General features: G+C 33.6%; 16 protein-coding genes across 16 annotated transcripts; all 16 read left to right on the top strand.

Annotated features, from left to right (window-relative positions):
- The first annotated feature begins 239 nt into the window (after positions 1-239).
- On the top strand, positions 240-932 carry LOC145845808 (serine/threonine-protein kinase VRK1-like). The gene has a single exon (XM_082952874.1). It carries the CDS (start codon positions 240-242, stop codon positions 930-932), a length of 693 nt encoding a protein of 230 aa, XP_082809000.1.
- A 780-nt stretch (positions 933-1712) lies between these two features.
- On the top strand, positions 1713-2405 carry LOC145845807 (serine/threonine-protein kinase VRK1-like). Its single transcript, XM_082952873.1, has one exon. It carries the CDS (start codon positions 1713-1715, stop codon positions 2403-2405), a length of 693 nt encoding a protein of 230 aa, XP_082808999.1.
- A 780-nt stretch (positions 2406-3185) lies between these two features.
- Positions 3186-3878, top strand: LOC145845806 (serine/threonine-protein kinase VRK1-like). Its single transcript, XM_082952872.1, has one exon. It carries the CDS (start codon positions 3186-3188, stop codon positions 3876-3878), a length of 693 nt encoding a protein of 230 aa, XP_082808998.1.
- Positions 3879-4658: 780 nt separating this feature from the next.
- LOC145845805 (serine/threonine-protein kinase VRK1-like) lies at positions 4659-5351 on the top strand. Its single transcript, XM_082952871.1, has one exon. It carries the CDS (start codon positions 4659-4661, stop codon positions 5349-5351), a length of 693 nt encoding a protein of 230 aa, XP_082808997.1.
- Positions 5352-6131: 780 nt separating this feature from the next.
- Positions 6132-6824, top strand: LOC145845804 (serine/threonine-protein kinase VRK1-like). Its single transcript, XM_082952870.1, has one exon. It carries the CDS (start codon positions 6132-6134, stop codon positions 6822-6824), a length of 693 nt encoding a protein of 230 aa, XP_082808996.1.
- Positions 6825-7604: 780 nt separating this feature from the next.
- Positions 7605-8297, top strand: LOC145845803 (serine/threonine-protein kinase VRK1-like). The gene has a single exon (XM_082952869.1). It carries the CDS (start codon positions 7605-7607, stop codon positions 8295-8297), a length of 693 nt encoding a protein of 230 aa, XP_082808995.1.
- Positions 8298-9077: 780 nt separating this feature from the next.
- Positions 9078-9770, top strand: LOC145845802 (serine/threonine-protein kinase VRK1-like). Its single transcript, XM_082952867.1, has one exon. It carries the CDS (start codon positions 9078-9080, stop codon positions 9768-9770), a length of 693 nt encoding a protein of 230 aa, XP_082808993.1.
- Positions 9771-10550: 780 nt separating this feature from the next.
- LOC145845801 (serine/threonine-protein kinase VRK1-like) lies at positions 10551-11243 on the top strand. Its single transcript, XM_082952866.1, has one exon. It carries the CDS (start codon positions 10551-10553, stop codon positions 11241-11243), a length of 693 nt encoding a protein of 230 aa, XP_082808992.1.
- Positions 11244-12023: 780 nt separating this feature from the next.
- LOC145845800 (serine/threonine-protein kinase VRK1-like) lies at positions 12024-12716 on the top strand. Its single transcript, XM_082952865.1, has one exon. The coding sequence runs from the start codon at positions 12024-12026 to the stop codon at positions 12714-12716; it is 693 nt and encodes a 230-aa protein (XP_082808991.1).
- A 780-nt stretch (positions 12717-13496) lies between these two features.
- Positions 13497-14189, top strand: LOC145845798 (serine/threonine-protein kinase VRK1-like). Its single transcript, XM_082952864.1, has one exon. It carries the CDS (start codon positions 13497-13499, stop codon positions 14187-14189), a length of 693 nt encoding a protein of 230 aa, XP_082808990.1.
- A 780-nt stretch (positions 14190-14969) lies between these two features.
- Positions 14970-15662, top strand: LOC145845797 (serine/threonine-protein kinase VRK1-like). Its single transcript, XM_082952863.1, has one exon. The coding sequence runs from the start codon at positions 14970-14972 to the stop codon at positions 15660-15662; it is 693 nt and encodes a 230-aa protein (XP_082808989.1).
- Positions 15663-16442: 780 nt separating this feature from the next.
- LOC145845796 (serine/threonine-protein kinase VRK1-like) lies at positions 16443-17135 on the top strand. Its single transcript, XM_082952862.1, has one exon. The coding sequence runs from the start codon at positions 16443-16445 to the stop codon at positions 17133-17135; it is 693 nt and encodes a 230-aa protein (XP_082808988.1).
- A 780-nt stretch (positions 17136-17915) lies between these two features.
- LOC145845795 (serine/threonine-protein kinase VRK1-like) lies at positions 17916-18608 on the top strand. The gene has a single exon (XM_082952861.1). It carries the CDS (start codon positions 17916-17918, stop codon positions 18606-18608), a length of 693 nt encoding a protein of 230 aa, XP_082808987.1.
- A 780-nt stretch (positions 18609-19388) lies between these two features.
- Positions 19389-20081, top strand: LOC145845794 (serine/threonine-protein kinase VRK1-like). The gene has a single exon (XM_082952860.1). It carries the CDS (start codon positions 19389-19391, stop codon positions 20079-20081), a length of 693 nt encoding a protein of 230 aa, XP_082808986.1.
- Positions 20082-20861: 780 nt separating this feature from the next.
- LOC145845793 (serine/threonine-protein kinase VRK1-like) lies at positions 20862-21554 on the top strand. Its single transcript, XM_082952859.1, has one exon. It carries the CDS (start codon positions 20862-20864, stop codon positions 21552-21554), a length of 693 nt encoding a protein of 230 aa, XP_082808985.1.
- Positions 21555-22334: 780 nt separating this feature from the next.
- Positions 22335-23027, top strand: LOC145845792 (serine/threonine-protein kinase VRK1-like). The gene has a single exon (XM_082952858.1). The coding sequence runs from the start codon at positions 22335-22337 to the stop codon at positions 23025-23027; it is 693 nt and encodes a 230-aa protein (XP_082808984.1).
- Positions 23028-23384: the final 357 nt, after the last annotated feature.

Below are 23384 nucleotides of genomic sequence, written 5' to 3'. Positions count from 1 at the left end.
TCGACGAAGTTGCTGTTATCAAGTTCTTAAATAACATATTTTAACTAGTATTTAGAAAGTAAAATATATGCACACTTATCTTTATATAATAGATAGCGATAGCTATTCTCAATAAAATGTTTCTTTCTGAGTTTAAAATTAATTGTTAATTAAAATTTGATATTCAATTACAGCAATATAATTCACTAAATAATTTTAAGTTTTTTAATTTTTTAAAGATAATAATCTATAATAAATCTATGTTTCAAAACGATGAAAAACACTTAGCACCACGAAACTCCGACGAAGAAACCAGCAAAACGTCGAAAGAAGATTCAGAAAAAGAATCGGAAAAACCAATTTTGTTTGACAGAGAAGATTTAGTAGTGAAAGAGTTGTTAGAAGAAGGAGGGTGCGGCTGTGTGTACAACGCCACTTTTAAAAACAAACCTGTCGTGGTCAAGACTTCATCAGCTGAAAGCAAAGACAAATACATTTTGCGGGAGTACGAGTTCCTGAAAATTCTCCAACAGGAAAACGTTCGCGGCATTCCAAAGATCGGTCCGAGCTTTGTTCATGAGGAAAGGCAGAGTTTCGTTTTTGAAAAACTCGGAAAGGACCTGTTTGATAAAAGAGAAGAGACGAGAAAGGACAAGTTTTCGTTGAAGACCACGGTGAAGGTAGCCTTGCAAGTGTTGAAAATACTGAATCAAGTCCACAGCTGTGGCATCGTTCACAACGACATCAAATCTGAGAACCTCATGACAGGATTATTCGATCAAAACACGATCTACCTGATTGATTTCGGGTATTCAACATTCTACGTGAAAGACGGAGAGCACGTTAGAGACGAGCACAGCGGTGAATCGCGCAGTGAACAGCCTGAAACTGAGAAATCGGAGCCGAAATTTGATGATATGCGGACAGAAAATGAAAAATCAAAGAAGTTGTAAAAACTGTGAAATTATAAAATGAAAGGTTGACTGAAAATTTACACAATAACAGTTTAAAAGAGTTTTATTAAGAATCAGCCTGGTTGGATGGGCCAGTTTAAAAAATGGTCAAACTAGCACGTCAGCGTGATATTTTCAATTTTTCAACCAAACCCAAAAACATGCTAGAAAGCAGGCCATGGCCAACATGAGCAATAATTGTGTATTTTTAGTTCATTTAAATGTTCAAAAATTGTTTTATTAAGCATTTTATAGTGCATTTTCCACTTAAAAGTGCAAAAAAATGAATTTTCACTAATTTTCTTAGTTTTTGCTTGTTTTTCACAATTCTTTCACTTAAACATGTTGAAAAACAAGCTATTTGTTGCTTCAAGTCATTTAAAAGTGATGTTTCAATGTATTCATACAGTTAATCCTCTTTTATTTGGAAAAAATTTGGTCCACAGGCATGTGCATAGAATCATACAATTTTATGTTGAAAAAATTTGCATAATTTTGTATAGCTTGCGTTGACAACACTAAACATTCGACTTGTGAAAATTCGACGAAGTTGCTGTTATCAAGTTCTTAAATAACATATTTTAACTAGTATTTAGAAAGTAAAATATATGCACACTTATCTTTATATAATAGATAGCGATAGCTATTCTCAATAAAATGTTTCTTTCTGAGTTTAAAATTAATTGTTAATTAAAATTTGATATTCAATTACAGCAATATAATTCACTAAATAATTTTAAGTTTTTTAATTTTTTAAAGATAATAATCTATAATAAATCTATGTTTCAAAACGATGAAAAACACTTAGCACCACGAAACTCCGACGAAGAAACCAGCAAAACGTCGAAAGAAGATTCAGAAAAAGAATCGGAAAAACCAATTTTGTTTGACAGAGAAGATTTAGTAGTGAAAGAGTTGTTAGAAGAAGGAGGGTGCGGCTGTGTGTACAACGCCACTTTTAAAAACAAACCTGTCGTGGTCAAGACTTCATCAGCTGAAAGCAAAGACAAATACATTTTGCGGGAGTACGAGTTCCTGAAAATTCTCCAACAGGAAAACGTTCGCGGCATTCCAAAGATCGGTCCGAGCTTTGTTCATGAGGAAAGGCAGAGTTTCGTTTTTGAAAAACTCGGAAAGGACCTGTTTGATAAAAGAGAAGAGACGAGAAAGGACAAGTTTTCGTTGAAGACCACGGTGAAGGTAGCCTTGCAAGTGTTGAAAATACTGAATCAAGTCCACAGCTGTGGCATCGTTCACAACGACATCAAATCTGAGAACCTCATGACAGGATTATTCGATCAAAACACGATCTACCTGATTGATTTCGGGTATTCAACATTCTACGTGAAAGACGGAGAGCACGTTAGAGACGAGCACAGCGGTGAATCGCGCAGTGAACAGCCTGAAACTGAGAAATCGGAGCCGAAATTTGATGATATGCGGACAGAAAATGAAAAATCAAAGAAGTTGTAAAAACTGTGAAATTATAAAATGAAAGGTTGACTGAAAATTTACACAATAACAGTTTAAAAGAGTTTTATTAAGAATCAGCCTGGTTGGATGGGCCAGTTTAAAAAATGGTCAAACTAGCACGTCAGCGTGATATTTTCAATTTTTCAACCAAACCCAAAAACATGCTAGAAAGCAGGCCATGGCCAACATGAGCAATAATTGTGTATTTTTAGTTCATTTAAATGTTCAAAAATTGTTTTATTAAGCATTTTATAGTGCATTTTCCACTTAAAAGTGCAAAAAAATGAATTTTCACTAATTTTCTTAGTTTTTGCTTGTTTTTCACAATTCTTTCACTTAAACATGTTGAAAAACAAGCTATTTGTTGCTTCAAGTCATTTAAAAGTGATGTTTCAATGTATTCATACAGTTAATCCTCTTTTATTTGGAAAAAATTTGGTCCACAGGCATGTGCATAGAATCATACAATTTTATGTTGAAAAAATTTGCATAATTTTGTATAGCTTGCGTTGACAACACTAAACATTCGACTTGTGAAAATTCGACGAAGTTGCTGTTATCAAGTTCTTAAATAACATATTTTAACTAGTATTTAGAAAGTAAAATATATGCACACTTATCTTTATATAATAGATAGCGATAGCTATTCTCAATAAAATGTTTCTTTCTGAGTTTAAAATTAATTGTTAATTAAAATTTGATATTCAATTACAGCAATATAATTCACTAAATAATTTTAAGTTTTTTAATTTTTTAAAGATAATAATCTATAATAAATCTATGTTTCAAAACGATGAAAAACACTTAGCACCACGAAACTCCGACGAAGAAACCAGCAAAACGTCGAAAGAAGATTCAGAAAAAGAATCGGAAAAACCAATTTTGTTTGACAGAGAAGATTTAGTAGTGAAAGAGTTGTTAGAAGAAGGAGGGTGCGGCTGTGTGTACAACGCCACTTTTAAAAACAAACCTGTCGTGGTCAAGACTTCATCAGCTGAAAGCAAAGACAAATACATTTTGCGGGAGTACGAGTTCCTGAAAATTCTCCAACAGGAAAACGTTCGCGGCATTCCAAAGATCGGTCCGAGCTTTGTTCATGAGGAAAGGCAGAGTTTCGTTTTTGAAAAACTCGGAAAGGACCTGTTTGATAAAAGAGAAGAGACGAGAAAGGACAAGTTTTCGTTGAAGACCACGGTGAAGGTAGCCTTGCAAGTGTTGAAAATACTGAATCACGTCCACAGCTGTGGCATCGTTCACAACGACATCAAATCTGAGAACCTCATGACAGGATTATTCGATCAAAACACGATCTACCTGATTGATTTCGGGTATTCAACATTCTACGTGAAAGACGGAGAGCACGTTAGAGACGAGCACAGCGGTGAATCGCGCAGTGAACAGCCTGAAACTGAGAAATCGGAGCCGAAATTTGATGATATGCGGACAGAAAATGAAAAATCAAAGAAGTTGTAAAAACTGTGAAATTATAAAATGAAAGGTTGACTGAAAATTTACACAATAACAGTTTAAAAGAGTTTTATTAAGAATCAGCCTGGTTGGATGGGCCAGTTTAAAAAATGGTCAAACTAGCACGTCAGCGTGATATTTTCAATTTTTCAACCAAACCCAAAAACATGCTAGAAAGCAGGCCATGGCCAACATGAGCAATAATTGTGTATTTTTAGTTCATTTAAATGTTCAAAAATTGTTTTATTAAGCATTTTATAGTGCATTTTCCACTTAAAAGTGCAAAAAAATGAATTTTCACTAATTTTCTTAGTTTTTGCTTGTTTTTCACAATTCTTTCACTTAAACATGTTGAAAAACAAGCTATTTGTTGCTTCAAGTCATTTAAAAGTGATGTTTCAATGTATTCATACAGTTAATCCTCTTTTATTTGGAAAAAATTTGGTCCACAGGCATGTGCATAGAATCATACAATTTTATGTTGAAAAAATTTGCATAATTTTGTATAGCTTGCGTTGACAACACTAAACATTCGACTTGTGAAAATTCGACGAAGTTGCTGTTATCAAGTTCTTAAATAACATATTTTAACTAGTATTTAGAAAGTAAAATATATGCACACTTATCTTTATATAATAGATAGCGATAGCTATTCTCAATAAAATGTTTCTTTCTGAGTTTAAAATTAATTGTTAATTAAAATTTGATATTCAATTACAGCAATATAATTCACTAAATAATTTTAAGTTTTTTAATTTTTTAAAGATAATAATCTATAATAAATCTATGTTTCAAAACGATGAAAAACACTTAGCACCACGAAACTCCGACGAAGAAACCAGCAAAACGTCGAAAGAAGATTCAGAAAAAGAATCGGAAAAACCAATTTTGTTTGACAGAGAAGATTTAGTAGTGAAAGAGTTGTTAGAAGAAGGAGGGTGCGGCTGTGTGTACAACGCCACTTTTAAAAACAAACCTGTCGTGGTCAAGACTTCATCAGCTGAAAGCAAAGACAAATACATTTTGCGGGAGTACGAGTTCCTGAAAATTCTCCAACAGGAAAACGTTCGCGGCATTCCAAAGATCGGTCCGAGCTTTGTTCATGAGGAAAGGCAGAGTTTCGTTTTTGAAAAACTCGGAAAGGACCTGTTTGATAAAAGAGAAGAGACGAGAAAGGACAAGTTTTCGTTGAAGACCACGGTGAAGGTAGCCTTGCAAGTGTTGAAAATACTGAATCAAGTCCACAGCTGTGGCATCGTTCACAACGACATCAAATCTGAGAACCTCATGACAGGATTATTCGATCAAAACACGATCTACCTGATTGATTTCGGGTATTCAACATTCTACGTGAAAGACGGAGAGCACGTTAGAGACGAGCACAGCGGTGAATCGCGCAGTGAACAGCCTGAAACTGAGAAATCGGAGCCGAAATTTGATGATATGCGGACAGAAAATGAAAAATCAAAGAAGTTGTAAAAACTGTGAAATTATAAAATGAAAGGTTGACTGAAAATTTACACAATAACAGTTTAAAAGAGTTTTATTAAGAATCAGCCTGGTTGGATGGGCCAGTTTAAAAAATGGTCAAACTAGCACGTCAGCGTGATATTTTCAATTTTTCAACCAAACCCAAAAACATGCTAGAAAGCAGGCCATGGCCAACATGAGCAATAATTGTGTATTTTTAGTTCATTTAAATGTTCAAAAATTGTTTTATTAAGCATTTTATAGTGCATTTTCCACTTAAAAGTGCAAAAAAATGAATTTTCACTAATTTTCTTAGTTTTTGCTTGTTTTTCACAATTCTTTCACTTAAACATGTTGAAAAACAAGCTATTTGTTGCTTCAAGTCATTTAAAAGTGATGTTTCAATGTATTCATACAGTTAATCCTCTTTTATTTGGAAAAAATTTGGTCCACAGGCATGTGCATAGAATCATACAATTTTATGTTGAAAAAATTTGCATAATTTTGTATAGCTTGCGTTGACAACACTAAACATTCGACTTGTGAAAATTCGACGAAGTTGCTGTTATCAAGTTCTTAAATAACATATTTTAACTAGTATTTAGAAAGTAAAATATATGCACACTTATCTTTATATAATAGATAGCGATAGCTATTCTCAATAAAATGTTTCTTTCTGAGTTTAAAATTAATTGTTAATTAAAATTTGATATTCAATTACAGCAATATAATTCACTAAATAATTTTAAGTTTTTTAATTTTTTAAAGATAATAATCTATAATAAATCTATGTTTCAAAACGATGAAAAACACTTAGCACCACGAAACTCCGACGAAGAAACCAGCAAAACGTCGAAAGAAGATTCAGAAAAAGAATCGGAAAAACCAATTTTGTTTGACAGAGAAGATTTAGTAGTGAAAGAGTTGTTAGAAGAAGGAGGGTGCGGCTGTGTGTACAACGCCACTTTTAAAAACAAACCTGTCGTGGTCAAGACTTCATCAGCTGAAAGCAAAGACAAATACATTTTGCGGGAGTACGAGTTCCTGAAAATTCTCCAACAGGAAAACGTTCGCGGCATTCCAAAGATCGGTCCGAGCTTTGTTCATGAGGAAAGGCAGAGTTTCGTTTTTGAAAAACTCGGAAAGGACCTGTTTGATAAAAGAGAAGAGACGAGAAAGGACAAGTTTTCGTTGAAGACCACGGTGAAGGTAGCCTTGCAAGTGTTGAAAATACTGAATCAAGTCCACAGCTGTGGCATCGTTCACAACGACATCAAATCTGAGAACCTCATGACAGGATTATTCGATCAAAACACGATCTACCTGATTGATTTCGGGTATTCAACATTCTACGTGAAAGACGGAGAGCACGTTAGAGACGAGCACAGCGGTGAATCGCGCAGTGAACAGCCTGAAACTGAGAAATCGGAGCCGAAATTTGATGATATGCGGACAGAAAATGAAAAATCAAAGAAGTTGTAAAAACTGTGAAATTATAAAATGAAAGGTTGACTGAAAATTTACACAATAACAGTTTAAAAGAGTTTTATTAAGAATCAGCCTGGTTGGATGGGCCAGTTTAAAAAATGGTCAAACTAGCACGTCAGCGTGATATTTTCAATTTTTCAACCAAACCCAAAAACATGCTAGAAAGCAGGCCATGGCCAACATGAGCAATAATTGTGTATTTTTAGTTCATTTAAATGTTCAAAAATTGTTTTATTAAGCATTTTATAGTGCATTTTCCACTTAAAAGTGCAAAAAAATGAATTTTCACTAATTTTCTTAGTTTTTGCTTGTTTTTCACAATTCTTTCACTTAAACATGTTGAAAAACAAGCTATTTGTTGCTTCAAGTCATTTAAAAGTGATGTTTCAATGTATTCATACAGTTAATCCTCTTTTATTTGGAAAAAATTTGGTCCACAGGCATGTGCATAGAATCATACAATTTTATGTTGAAAAAATTTGCATAATTTTGTATAGCTTGCGTTGACAACACTAAACATTCGACTTGTGAAAATTCGACGAAGTTGCTGTTATCAAGTTCTTAAATAACATATTTTAACTAGTATTTAGAAAGTAAAATATATGCACACTTATCTTTATATAATAGATAGCGATAGCTATTCTCAATAAAATGTTTCTTTCTGAGTTTAAAATTAATTGTTAATTAAAATTTGATATTCAATTACAGCAATATAATTCACTAAATAATTTTAAGTTTTTTAATTTTTTAAAGATAATAATCTATAATAAATCTATGTTTCAAAACGATGAAAAACACTTAGCACCACGAAACTCCGACGAAGAAACCAGCAAAACGTCGAAAGAAGATTCAGAAAAAGAATCGGAAAAACCAATTTTGTTTGACAGAGAAGATTTAGTAGTGAAAGAGTTGTTAGAAGAAGGAGGGTGCGGCTGTGTGTACAACGCCACTTTTAAAAACAAACCTGTCGTGGTCAAGACTTCATCAGCTGAAAGCAAAGACAAATACATTTTGCGGGAGTACGAGTTCCTGAAAATTCTCCAACAGGAAAACGTTCGCGGCATTCCAAAGATCGGTCCGAGCTTTGTTCATGAGGAAAGGCAGAGTTTCGTTTTTGAAAAACTCGGAAAGGACCTGTTTGATAAAAGAGAAGAGACGAGAAAGGACAAGTTTTCGTTGAAGACCACGGTGAAGGTAGCCTTGCAAGTGTTGAAAATACTGAATCAAGTCCACAGCTGTGGCATCGTTCACAACGACATCAAATCTGAGAACCTCATGACAGGATTATTCGATCAAAACACGATCTACCTGATTGATTTCGGGTATTCAACATTCTACGTGAAAGACGGAGAGCACGTTAGAGACGAGCACAGCGGTGAATCGCGCAGTGAACAGCCTGAAACTGAGAAATCGGAGCCGAAATTTGATGATATGCGGACAGAAAATGAAAAATCAAAGAAGTTGTAAAAACTGTGAAATTATAAAATGAAAGGTTGACTGAAAATTTACACAATAACAGTTTAAAAGAGTTTTATTAAGAATCAGCCTGGTTGGATGGGCCAGTTTAAAAAATGGTCAAACTAGCACGTCAGCGTGATATTTTCAATTTTTCAACCAAACCCAAAAACATGCTAGAAAGCAGGCCATGGCCAACATGAGCAATAATTGTGTATTTTTAGTTCATTTAAATGTTCAAAAATTGTTTTATTAAGCATTTTATAGTGCATTTTCCACTTAAAAGTGCAAAAAAATGAATTTTCACTAATTTTCTTAGTTTTTGCTTGTTTTTCACAATTCTTTCACTTAAACATGTTGAAAAACAAGCTATTTGTTGCTTCAAGTCATTTAAAAGTGATGTTTCAATGTATTCATACAGTTAATCCTCTTTTATTTGGAAAAAATTTGGTCCACAGGCATGTGCATAGAATCATACAATTTTATGTTGAAAAAATTTGCATAATTTTGTATAGCTTGCGTTGACAACACTAAACATTCGACTTGTGAAAATTCGACGAAGTTGCTGTTATCAAGTTCTTAAATAACATATTTTAACTAGTATTTAGAAAGTAAAATATATGCACACTTATCTTTATATAATAGATAGCGATAGCTATTCTCAATAAAATGTTTCTTTCTGAGTTTAAAATTAATTGTTAATTAAAATTTGATATTCAATTACAGCAATATAATTCACTAAATAATTTTAAGTTTTTTAATTTTTTAAAGATAATAATCTATAATAAATCTATGTTTCAAAACGATGAAAAACACTTAGCACCACGAAACTCCGACGAAGAAACCAGCAAAACGTCGAAAGAAGATTCAGAAAAAGAATCGGAAAAACCAATTTTGTTTGACAGAGAAGATTTAGTAGTGAAAGAGTTGTTAGAAGAAGGAGGGTGCGGCTGTGTGTACAACGCCACTTTTAAAAACAAACCTGTCGTGGTCAAGACTTCATCAGCTGAAAGCAAAGACAAATACATTTTGCGGGAGTACGAGTTCCTGAAAATTCTCCAACAGGAAAACGTTCGCGGCATTCCAAAGATCGGTCCGAGCTTTGTTCATGAGGAAAGGCAGAGTTTCGTTTTTGAAAAACTCGGAAAGGACCTGTTTGATAAAAGAGAAGAGACGAGAAAGGACAAGTTTTCGTTGAAGACCACGGTGAAGGTAGCCTTGCAAGTGTTGAAAATACTGAATCAAGTCCACAGCTGTGGCATCGTTCACAACGACATCAAATCTGAGAACCTCATGACAGGATTATTCGATCAAAACACGATCTACCTGATTGATTTCGGGTATTCAACATTCTACGTGAAAGACGGAGAGCACGTTAGAGACGAGCACAGCGGTGAATCGCGCAGTGAACAGCCTGAAACTGAGAAATCGGAGCCGAAATTTGATGATATGCGGACAGAAAATGAAAAATCAAAGAAGTTGTAAAAACTGTGAAATTATAAAATGAAAGGTTGACTGAAAATTTACACAATAACAGTTTAAAAGAGTTTTATTAAGAATCAGCCTGGTTGGATGGGCCAGTTTAAAAAATGGTCAAACTAGCACGTCAGCGTGATATTTTCAATTTTTCAACCAAACCCAAAAACATGCTAGAAAGCAGGCCATGGCCAACATGAGCAATAATTGTGTATTTTTAGTTCATTTAAATGTTCAAAAATTGTTTTATTAAGCATTTTATAGTGCATTTTCCACTTAAAAGTGCAAAAAAATGAATTTTCACTAATTTTCTTAGTTTTTGCTTGTTTTTCACAATTCTTTCACTTAAACATGTTGAAAAACAAGCTATTTGTTGCTTCAAGTCATTTAAAAGTGATGTTTCAATGTATTCATACAGTTAATCCTCTTTTATTTGGAAAAAATTTGGTCCACAGGCATGTGCATAGAATCATACAATTTTATGTTGAAAAAATTTGCATAATTTTGTATAGCTTGCGTTGACAACACTAAACATTCGACTTGTGAAAATTCGACGAAGTTGCTGTTATCAAGTTCTTAAATAACATATTTTAACTAGTATTTAGAAAGTAAAATATATGCACACTTATCTTTATATAATAGATAGCGATAGCTATTCTCAATAAAATGTTTCTTTCTGAGTTTAAAATTAATTGTTAATTAAAATTTGATATTCAATTACAGCAATATAATTCACTAAATAATTTTAAGTTTTTTAATTTTTTAAAGATAATAATCTATAATAAATCTATGTTTCAAAACGATGAAAAACACTTAGCACCACGAAACTCCGACGAAGAAACCAGCAAAACGTCGAAAGAAGATTCAGAAAAAGAATCGGAAAAACCAATTTTGTTTGACAGAGAAGATTTAGTAGTGAAAGAGTTGTTAGAAGAAGGAGGGTGCGGCTGTGTGTACAACGCCACTTTTAAAAACAAACCTGTCGTGGTCAAGACTTCATCAGCTGAAAGCAAAGACAAATACATTTTGCGGGAGTACGAGTTCCTGAAAATTCTCCAACAGGAAAACGTTCGCGGCATTCCAAAGATCGGTCCGAGCTTTGTTCATGAGGAAAGGCAGAGTTTCGTTTTTGAAAAACTCGGAAAGGACCTGTTTGATAAAAGAGAAGAGACGAGAAAGGACAAGTTTTCGTTGAAGACCACGGTGAAGGTAGCCTTGCAAGTGTTGAAAATACTGAATCAAGTCCACAGCTGTGGCATCGTTCACAACGACATCAAATCTGAGAACCTCATGACAGGATTATTCGATCAAAACACGATCTACCTGATTGATTTCGGGTATTCAACATTCTACGTGAAAGACGGAGAGCACGTTAGAGACGAGCACAGCGGTGAATCGCGCAGTGAACAGCCTGAAACTGAGAAATCGGAGCCGAAATTTGATGATATGCGGACAGAAAATGAAAAATCAAAGAAGTTGTAAAAACTGTGAAATTATAAAATGAAAGGTTGACTGAAAATTTACACAATAACAGTTTAAAAGAGTTTTATTAAGAATCAGCCTGGTTGGATGGGCCAGTTTAAAAAATGGTCAAACTAGCACGTCAGCGTGATATTTTCAATTTTTCAACCAAACCCAAAAACATGCTAGAAAGCAGGCCATGGCCAACATGAGCAATAATTGTGTATTTTTAGTTCATTTAAATGTTCAAAAATTGTTTTATTAAGCATTTTATAGTGCATTTTCCACTTAAAAGTGCAAAAAAATGAATTTTCACTAATTTTCTTAGTTTTTGCTTGTTTTTCACAATTCTTTCACTTAAACATGTTGAAAAACAAGCTATTTGTTGCTTCAAGTCATTTAAAAGTGATGTTTCAATGTATTCATACAGTTAATCCTCTTTTATTTGGAAAAAATTTGGTCCACAGGCATGTGCATAGAATCATACAATTTTATGTTGAAAAAATTTGCATAATTTTGTATAGCTTGCGTTGACAACACTAAACATTCGACTTGTGAAAATTCGACGAAGTTGCTGTTATCAAGTTCTTAAATAACATATTTTAACTAGTATTTAGAAAGTAAAATATATGCACACTTATCTTTATATAATAGATAGCGATAGCTATTCTCAATAAAATGTTTCTTTCTGAGTTTAAAATTAATTGTTAATTAAAATTTGATATTCAATTACAGCAATATAATTCACTAAATAATTTTAAGTTTTTTAATTTTTTAAAGATAATAATCTATAATAAATCTATGTTTCAAAACGATGAAAAACACTTAGCACCACGAAACTCCGACGAAGAAACCAGCAAAACGTCGAAAGAAGATTCAGAAAAAGAATCGGAAAAACCAATTTTGTTTGACAGAGAAGATTTAGTAGTGAAAGAGTTGTTAGAAGAAGGAGGGTGCGGCTGTGTGTACAACGCCACTTTTAAAAACAAACCTGTCGTGGTCAAGACTTCATCAGCTGAAAGCAAAGACAAATACATTTTGCGGGAGTACGAGTTCCTGAAAATTCTCCAACAGGAAAACGTTCGCGGCATTCCAAAGATCGGTCCGAGCTTTGTTCATGAGGAAAGGCAGAGTTTCGTTTTTGAAAAACTCGGAAAGGACCTGTTTGATAAAAGAGAAGAGACGAGAAAGGACAAGTTTTCGTTGAAGACCACGGTGAAGGTAGCCTTGCAAGTGTTGAAAATACTGAATCAAGTCCACAGCTGTGGCATCGTTCACAACGACATCAAATCTGAGAACCTCATGACAGGATTATTCGATCAAAACACGATCTACCTGATTGATTTCGGGTATTCAACATTCTACGTGAAAGACGGAGAGCACGTTAGAGACGAGCACAGCGGTGAATCGCGCAGTGAACAGCCTGAAACTGAGAAATCGGAGCCGAAATTTGATGATATGCGGACAGAAAATGAAAAATCAAAGAAGTTGTAAAAACTGTGAAATTATAAAATGAAAGGTTGACTGAAAATTTACACAATAACAGTTTAAAAGAGTTTTATTAAGAATCAGCCTGGTTGGATGGGCCAGTTTAAAAAATGGTCAAACTAGCACGTCAGCGTGATATTTTCAATTTTTCAACCAAACCCAAAAACATGCTAGAAAGCAGGCCATGGCCAACATGAGCAATAATTGTGTATTTTTAGTTCATTTAAATGTTCAAAAATTGTTTTATTAAGCATTTTATAGTGCATTTTCCACTTAAAAGTGCAAAAAAATGAATTTTCACTAATTTTCTTAGTTTTTGCTTGTTTTTCACAATTCTTTCACTTAAACATGTTGAAAAACAAGCTATTTGTTGCTTCAAGTCATTTAAAAGTGATGTTTCAATGTATTCATACAGTTAATCCTCTTTTATTTGGAAAAAATTTGGTCCACAGGCATGTGCATAGAATCATACAATTTTATGTTGAAAAAATTTGCATAATTTTGTATAGCTTGCGTTGACAACACTAAACATTCGACTTGTGAAAATTCGACGAAGTTGCTGTTATCAAGTTCTTAAATAACATATTTTAACTAGTATTTAGAAAGTAAAATATATGCACACTTATCTTTATATAATAGATAGCGATAGCTATTCTCAATAAAATGTTTCTTTCTGAGTTTAAAATTAATTGTTAATTAAAATTTGATATTCAATTACAGCAATATAATTCACTAAATAATTTTAAGTTTTTTAATTTTTTAAAGATAATAATCTATAATAAATCTATGTTTCAAAACGATGAAAAACACTTAGCACCACGAAACTCCGACGAAGAAACCAGCAAAACGTCGAAAGAAGATTCAGAAAAAGAATCGGAAAAACCAATTTTGTTTGACAGAGAAGATTTAGTAGTGAAAGAGTTGTTAGAAGAAGGAGGGTGCGGCTGTGTGTACAACGCCACTTTTAAAAACAAACCTGTCGTGGTCAAGACTTCATCAGCTGAAAGCAAAGACAAATACATTTTGCGGGAGTACGAGTTCCTGAAAATTCTCCAACAGGAAAACGTTCGCGGCATTCCAAAGATCGGTCCGAGCTTTGTTCATGAGGAAAGGCAGAGTTTCGTTTTTGAAAAACTCGGAAAGGACCTGTTTGATAAAAGAGAAGAGACGAGAAAGGACAAGTTTTCGTTGAAGACCACGGTGAAGGTAGCCTTGCAAGTGTTGAAAATACTGAATCAAGTCCACAGCTGTGGCATCGTTCACAACGACATCAAATCTGAGAACCTCATGACAGGATTATTCGATCAAAACACGATCTACCTGATTGATTTCGGGTATTCAACATTCTACGTGAAAGACGGAGAGCACGTTAGAGACGAGCACAGCGGTGAATCGCGCAGTGAACAGCCTGAAACTGAGAAATCGGAGCCGAAATTTGATGATATGCGGACAGAAAATGAAAAATCAAAGAAGTTGTAAAAACTGTGAAATTATAAAATGAAAGGTTGACTGAAAATTTACACAATAACAGTTTAAAAGAGTTTTATTAAGAATCAGCCTGGTTGGATGGGCCAGTTTAAAAAATGGTCAAACTAGCACGTCAGCGTGATATTTTCAATTTTTCAACCAAACCCAAAAACATGCTAGAAAGCAGGCCATGGCCAACATGAGCAATAATTGTGTATTTTTAGTTCATTTAAATGTTCAAAAATTGTTTTATTAAGCATTTTATAGTGCATTTTCCACTTAAAAGTGCAAAAAAATGAATTTTCACTAATTTTCTTAGTTTTTGCTTGTTTTTCACAATTCTTTCACTTAAACATGTTGAAAAACAAGCTATTTGTTGCTTCAAGTCATTTAAAAGTGATGTTTCAATGTATTCATACAGTTAATCCTCTTTTATTTGGAAAAAATTTGGTCCACAGGCATGTGCATAGAATCATACAATTTTATGTTGAAAAAATTTGCATAATTTTGTATAGCTTGCGTTGACAACACTAAACATTCGACTTGTGAAAATTCGACGAAGTTGCTGTTATCAAGTTCTTAAATAACATATTTTAACTAGTATTTAGAAAGTAAAATATATGCACACTTATCTTTATATAATAGATAGCGATAGCTATTCTCAATAAAATGTTTCTTTCTGAGTTTAAAATTAATTGTTAATTAAAATTTGATATTCAATTACAGCAATATAATTCACTAAATAATTTTAAGTTTTTTAATTTTTTAAAGATAATAATCTATAATAAATCTATGTTTCAAAACGATGAAAAACACTTAGCACCACGAAACTCCGACGAAGAAACCAGCAAAACGTCGAAAGAAGATTCAGAAAAAGAATCGGAAAAACCAATTTTGTTTGACAGAGAAGATTTAGTAGTGAAAGAGTTGTTAGAAGAAGGAGGGTGCGGCTGTGTGTACAACGCCACTTTTAAAAACAAACCTGTCGTGGTCAAGACTTCATCAGCTGAAAGCAAAGACAAATACATTTTGCGGGAGTACGAGTTCCTGAAAATTCTCCAACAGGAAAACGTTCGCGGCATTCCAAAGATCGGTCCGAGCTTTGTTCATGAGGAAAGGCAGAGTTTCGTTTTTGAAAAACTCGGAAAGGACCTGTTTGATAAAAGAGAAGAGACGAGAAAGGACAAGTTTTCGTTGAAGACCACGGTGAAGGTAGCCTTGCAAGTGTTGAAAATACTGAATCAAGTCCACAGCTGTGGCATCGTTCACAACGACATCAAATCTGAGAACCTCATGACAGGATTATTCGATCAAAACACGATCTACCTGATTGATTTCGGGTATTCAACATTCTACGTGAAAGACGGAGAGCACGTTAGAGACGAGCACAGCGGTGAATCGCGCAGTGAACAGCCTGAAACTGAGAAATCGGAGCCGAAATTTGATGATATGCGGACAGAAAATGAAAAATCAAAGAAGTTGTAAAAACTGTGAAATTATAAAATGAAAGGTTGACTGAAAATTTACACAATAACAGTTTAAAAGAGTTTTATTAAGAATCAGCCTGGTTGGATGGGCCAGTTTAAAAAATGGTCAAACTAGCACGTCAGCGTGATATTTTCAATTTTTCAACCAAACCCAAAAACATGCTAGAAAGCAGGCCATGGCCAACATGAGCAATAATTGTGTATTTTTAGTTCATTTAAATGTTCAAAAATTGTTTTATTAAGCATTTTATAGTGCATTTTCCACTTAAAAGTGCAAAAAAATGAATTTTCACTAATTTTCTTAGTTTTTGCTTGTTTTTCACAATTCTTTCACTTAAACATGTTGAAAAACAAGCTATTTGTTGCTTCAAGTCATTTAAAAGTGATGTTTCAATGTATTCATACAGTTAATCCTCTTTTATTTGGAAAAAATTTGGTCCACAGGCATGTGCATAGAATCATACAATTTTATGTTGAAAAAATTTGCATAATTTTGTATAGCTTGCGTTGACAACACTAAACATTCGACTTGTGAAAATTCGACGAAGTTGCTGTTATCAAGTTCTTAAATAACATATTTTAACTAGTATTTAGAAAGTAAAATATATGCACACTTATCTTTATATAATAGATAGCGATAGCTATTCTCAATAAAATGTTTCTTTCTGAGTTTAAAATTAATTGTTAATTAAAATTTGATATTCAATTACAGCAATATAATTCACTAAATAATTTTAAGTTTTTTAATTTTTTAAAGATAATAATCTATAATAAATCTATGTTTCAAAACGATGAAAAACACTTAGCACCACGAAACTCCGACGAAGAAACCAGCAAAACGTCGAAAGAAGATTCAGAAAAAGAATCGGAAAAACCAATTTTGTTTGACAGAGAAGATTTAGTAGTGAAAGAGTTGTTAGAAGAAGGAGGGTGCGGCTGTGTGTACAACGCCACTTTTAAAAACAAACCTGTCGTGGTCAAGACTTCATCAGCTGAAAGCAAAGACAAATACATTTTGCGGGAGTACGAGTTCCTGAAAATTCTCCAACAGGAAAACGTTCGCGGCATTCCAAAGATCGGTCCGAGCTTTGTTCATGAGGAAAGGCAGAGTTTCGTTTTTGAAAAACTCGGAAAGGACCTGTTTGATAAAAGAGAAGAGACGAGAAAGGACAAGTTTTCGTTGAAGACCACGGTGAAGGTAGCCTTGCAAGTGTTGAAAATACTGAATCAAGTCCACAGCTGTGGCATCGTTCACAACGACATCAAATCTGAGAACCTCATGACAGGATTATTCGATCAAAACACGATCTACCTGATTGATTTCGGGTATTCAACATTCTACGTGAAAGACGGAGAGCACGTTAGAGACGAGCACAGCGGTGAATCGCGCAGTGAACAGCCTGAAACTGAGAAATCGGAGCCGAAATTTGATGATATGCGGACAGAAAATGAAAAATCAAAGAAGTTGTAAAAACTGTGAAATTATAAAATGAAAGGTTGACTGAAAATTTACACAATAACAGTTTAAAAGAGTTTTATTAAGAATCAGCCTGGTTGGATGGGCCAGTTTAAAAAATGGTCAAACTAGCACGTCAGCGTGATATTTTCAATTTTTCAACCAAACCCAAAAACATGCTAGAAAGCAGGCCATGGCCAACATGAGCAATAATTGTGTATTTTTAGTTCATTTAAATGTTCAAAAATTGTTTTATTAAGCATTTTATAGTGCATTTTCCACTTAAAAGTGCAAAAAAATGAATTTTCACTAATTTTCTTAGTTTTTGCTTGTTTTTCACAATTCTTTCACTTAAACATGTTGAAAAACAAGCTATTTGTTGCTTCAAGTCATTTAAAAGTGATGTTTCAATGTATTCATACAGTTAATCCTCTTTTATTTGGAAAAAATTTGGTCCACAGGCATGTGCATAGAATCATACAATTTTATGTTGAAAAAATTTGCATAATTTTGTATAGCTTGCGTTGACAACACTAAACATTCGACTTGTGAAAATTCGACGAAGTTGCTGTTATCAAGTTCTTAAATAACATATTTTAACTAGTATTTAGAAAGTAAAATATATGCACACTTATCTTTATATAATAGATAGCGATAGCTATTCTCAATAAAATGTTTCTTTCTGAGTTTAAAATTAATTGTTAATTAAAATTTGATATTCAATTACAGCAATATAATTCACTAAATAATTTTAAGTTTTTTAATTTTTTAAAGATAATAATCTATAATAAATCTATGTTTCAAAACGATGAAAAACACTTAGCACCACGAAACTCCGACGAAGAAACCAGCAAAACGTCGAAAGAAGATTCAGAAAAAGAATCGGAAAAACCAATTTTGTTTGACAGAGAAGATTTAGTAGTGAAAGAGTTGTTAGAAGAAGGAGGGTGCGGCTGTGTGTACAACGCCACTTTTAAAAACAAACCTGTCGTGGTCAAGACTTCATCAGCTGAAAGCAAAGACAAATACATTTTGCGGGAGTACGAGTTCCTGAAAATTCTCCAACAGGAAAACGTTCGCGGCATTCCAAAGATCGGTCCGAGCTTTGTTCATGAGGAAAGGCAGAGTTTCGTTTTTGAAAAACTCGGAAAGGACCTGTTTGATAAAAGAGAAGAGACGAGAAAGGACAAGTTTTCGTTGAAGACCACGGTGAAGGTAGCCTTGCAAGTGTTGAAAATACTGAATCAAGTCCACAGCTGTGGCATCGTTCACAACGACATCAAATCTGAGAACCTCATGACAGGATTATTCGATCAAAACACGATCTACCTGATTGATTTCGGGTATTCAACATTCTACGTGAAAGACGGAGAGCACGTTAGAGACGAGCACAGCGGTGAATCGCGCAGTGAACAGCCTGAAACTGAGAAATCGGAGCCGAAATTTGATGATATGCGGACAGAAAATGAAAAATCAAAGAAGTTGTAAAAACTGTGAAATTATAAAATGAAAGGTTGACTGAAAATTTACACAATAACAGTTTAAAAGAGTTTTATTAAGAATCAGCCTGGTTGGATGGGCCAGTTTAAAAAATGGTCAAACTAGCACGTCAGCGTGATATTTTCAATTTTTCAACCAAACCCAAAAACATGCTAGAAAGCAGGCCATGGCCAACATGAGCAATAATTGTGTATTTTTAGTTCATTTAAATGTTCAAAAATTGTTTTATTAAGCATTTTATAGTGCATTTTCCACTTAAAAGTGCAAAAAAATGAATTTTCACTAATTTTCTTAGTTTTTGCTTGTTTTTCACAATTCTTTCACTTAAACATGTTGAAAAACAAGCTATTTGTTGCTTCAAGTCATTTAAAAGTGATGTTTCAATGTATTCATACAGTTAATCCTCTTTTATTTGGAAAAAATTTGGTCCACAGGCATGTGCATAGAATCATACAATTTTATGTTGAAAAAATTTGCATAATTTTGTATAGCTTGCGTTGACAACACTAAACATTCGACTTGTGAAAATTCGACGAAGTTGCTGTTATCAAGTTCTTAAATAACATATTTTAACTAGTATTTAGAAAGTAAAATATATGCACACTTATCTTTATATAATAGATAGCGATAGCTATTCTCAATAAAATGTTTCTTTCTGAGTTTAAAATTAATTGTTAATTAAAATTTGATATTCAATTACAGCAATATAATTCACTAAATAATTTTAAGTTTTTTAATTTTTTAAAGATAATAATCTATAATAAATCTATGTTTCAAAACGATGAAAAACACTTAGCACCACGAAACTCCGACGAAGAAACCAGCAAAACGTCGAAAGAAGATTCAGAAAAAGAATCGGAAAAACCAATTTTGTTTGACAGAGAAGATTTAGTAGTGAAAGAGTTGTTAGAAGAAGGAGGGTGCGGCTGTGTGTACAACGCCACTTTTAAAAACAAACCTGTCGTGGTCAAGACTTCATCAGCTGAAAGCAAAGACAAATACATTTTGCGGGAGTACGAGTTCCTGAAAATTCTCCAACAGGAAAACGTTCGCGGCATTCCAAAGATCGGTCCGAGCTTTGTTCATGAGGAAAGGCAGAGTTTCGTTTTTGAAAAACTCGGAAAGGACCTGTTTGATAAAAGAGAAGAGACGAGAAAGGACAAGTTTTCGTTGAAGACCACGGTGAAGGTAGCCTTGCAAGTGTTGAAAATACTGAATCAAGTCCACAGCTGTGGCATCGTTCACAACGACATCAAATCTGAGAACCTCATGACAGGATTATTCGATCAAAACACGATCTACCTGATTGATTTCGGGTATTCAACATTCTACGTGAAAGACGGAGAGCACGTTAGAGACGAGCACAGCGGTGAATCGCGCAGTGAACAGCCTGAAACTGAGAAATCGGAGCCGAAATTTGATGATATGCGGACAGAAAATGAAAAATCAAAGAAGTTGTAAAAACTGTGAAATTATAAAATGAAAGGTTGACTGAAAATTTACACAATAACAGTTTAAAAGAGTTTTATTAAGAATCAGCCTGGTTGGATGGGCCAGTTTAAAAAATGGTCAAACTAGCACGTCAGCGTGATATTTTCAATTTTTCAACCAAACCCAAAAACATGCTAGAAAGCAGGCCATGGCCAACATGAGCAATAATTGTGTATTTTTAGTTCATTTAAATGTTCAAAAATTGTTTTATTAAGCATTTTATAGTGCATTTTCCACTTAAAAGTGCAAAAAAATGAATTTTCACTAATTTTCTTAGTTTTTGCTTGTTTTTCACAATTCTTTCACTTAAACATGTTGAAAAACAAGCTATTTGTTGCTTCAAGTCATTTAAAAGTGATGTTTCAATGTATTCATACAGTTAATCCTCTTTTATTTGGAAAAAATTTGGTCCACAGGCATGTGCATAGAATCATACAATTTTATGTTGAAAAAATTTGCATAATTTTGTATAGCTTGCGTTGACAACACTAAACATTCGACTTGTGAAAATTCGACGAAGTTGCTGTTATCAAGTTCTTAAATAACATATTTTAACTAGTATTTAGAAAGTAAAATATATGCACACTTATCTTTATATAATAGATAGCGATAGCTATTCTCAATAAAATGTTTCTTTCTGAGTTTAAAATTAATTGTTAATTAAAATTTGATATTCAATTACAGCAATATAATTCACTAAATAATTTTAAGTTTTTTAATTTTTTAAAGATAATAATCTATAATAAATCTATGTTTCAAAACGATGAAAAACACTTAGCACCACGAAACTCCGACGAAGAAACCAGCAAAACGTCGAAAGAAGATTCAGAAAAAGAATCGGAAAAACCAATTTTGTTTGACAGAGAAGATTTAGTAGTGAAAGAGTTGTTAGAAGAAGGAGGGTGCGGCTGTGTGTACAACGCCACTTTTAAAAACAAACCTGTCGTGGTCAAGACTTCATCAGCTGAAAGCAAAGACAAATACATTTTGCGGGAGTACGAGTTCCTGAAAATTCTCCAACAGGAAAACGTTCGCGGCATTCCAAAGATCGGTCCGAGCTTTGTTCATGAGGAAAGGCAGAGTTTCGTTTTTGAAAAACTCGGAAAGGACCTGTTTGATAAAAGAGAAGAGACGAGAAAGGACAAGTTTTCGTTGAAGACCACGGTGAAGGTAGCCTTGCAAGTGTTGAAAATACTGAATCAAGTCCACAGCTGTGGCATCGTTCACAACGACATCAAATCTGAGAACCTCATGACAGGATTATTCGATCAAAACACGATCTACCTGATTGATTTCGGGTATTCAACATTCTACGTGAAAGACGGAGAGCACGTTAGAGACGAGCACAGCGGTGAATCGCGCAGTGAACAGCCTGAAACTGAGAAATCGGAGCCGAAATTTGATGATATGCGGACAGAAAATGAAAAATCAAAGAAGTTGTAAAAACTGTGAAATTATAAAATGAAAGGTTGACTGAAAATTTACACAATAACAGTTTAAAAGAGTTTTATTAAGAATCAGCCTGGTTGGATGGGCCAGTTTAAAAAATGGTCAAACTAGCACGTCAGCGTGATATTTTCAATTTTTCAACCAAACCCAAAAACATGCTAGAAAGCAGGCCATGGCCAACATGAGCAATAATTGTGTATTTTTAGTTCATTTAAATGTTCAAAAATTGTTTTATTAAGCATTTTATAGTGCATTTTCCACTTAAAAGTGCAAAAAAATGAATTTTCACTAATTTTCTTAGTTTTTGCTTGTTTTTCACAATTCTTTCACTTAAACATGTTGAAAAACAAGCTATTTGTTGCTTCAAGTCATTTAAAAGTGATGTTTCAATGTATTCATACAGTTAATCCTCTTTTATTTGGAAAAAATTTGGTCCACAGGCATGTGCATAGAATCATACAATTTTATGTTGAAAAAATTTGCATAATTTTGTATAGCTTGCGTTGACAACACTAAACATTCGACTTGTGAAAATTCGACGAAGTTGCTGTTATCAAGTTCTTAAATAACATATTTTAACTAGTATTTAGAAAGTAAAATATATGCACACTTATCTTTATATAATAGATAGCGATAGCTATTCTCAATAAAATGTTTCTTTCTGAGTTTAAAATTAATTGTTAATTAAAATTTGATATTCAATTACAGCAATATAATTCACTAAATAATTTTAAGTTTTTTAATTTTTTAAAGATAATAATCTATAATAAATCTATGTTTCAAAACGATGAAAAACACTTAGCACCACGAAACTCCGACGAAGAAACCAGCAAAACGTCGAAAGAAGATTCAGAAAAAGAATCGGAAAAACCAATTTTGTTTGACAGAGAAGATTTAGTAGTGAAAGAGTTGTTAGAAGAAGGAGGGTGCGGCTGTGTGTACAACGCCACTTTTAAAAACAAACCTGTCGTGGTCAAGACTTCATCAGCTGAAAGCAAAGACAAATACATTTTGCGGGAGTACGAGTTCCTGAAAATTCTCCAACAGGAAAACGTTCGCGGCATTCCAAAGATCGGTCCGAGCTTTGTTCATGAGGAAAGGCAGAGTTTCGTTTTTGAAAAACTCGGAAAGGACCTGTTTGATAAAAGAGAAGAGACGAGAAAGGACAAGTTTTCGTTGAAGACCACGGTGAAGGTAGCCTTGCAAGTGTTGAAAATACTGAATCAAGTCCACAGCTGTGGCATCGTTCACAACGACATCAAATCTGAGAACCTCATGACAGGATTATTCGATCAAAACACGATCTACCTGATTGATTTCGGGTATTCAACATTCTACGTGAAAGACGGAGAGCACGTTAGAGACGAGCACAGCGGTGAATCGCGCAGTGAACAGCCTGAAACTGAGAAATCGGAGCCGAAATTTGATGATATGCGGACAGAAAATGAAAAATCAAAGAAGTTGTAAAAACTGTGAAATTATAAAATGAAAGGTTGACTGAAAATTTACACAATAACAGTTTAAAAGAGTTTTATTAAGAATCAGCCTGGTTGGATGGGCCAGTTTAAAAAATGGTCAAACTAGCACGTCAGCGTGATATTTTCAATTTTTCAACCAAACCCAAAAACATGCTAGAAAGCAGGCCATGGCCAACATGAGCAATAATTGTGTATTTTTAGTTCATTTAAATGTTCAAAAATTGTTTTATTAAGCATTTTATAGTGCATTTTCCACTTAAAAGTGCAAAAAAATGAATTTTCACTAATTTTCTTAGTTTTTGCTTGTTTTTCACAATTCTTTCACTTAAACATGTTGAAAAACAAG

This window comes from Thalia democratica, unplaced genomic scaffold, assembly GCF_965202585.1.
Source record: "Thalia democratica unplaced genomic scaffold, ktThaDemo2.hap1.1 HAP1_SCAFFOLD_168, whole genome shotgun sequence".
NCBI classification, from domain to species: Eukaryota; Metazoa; Chordata; class Thaliacea; order Salpida; family Salpidae; genus Thalia; species Thalia democratica.
Note: the sequence above shows the minus strand (reverse complement) of the source record. Positions and strands in the feature narration are given on the sequence as shown.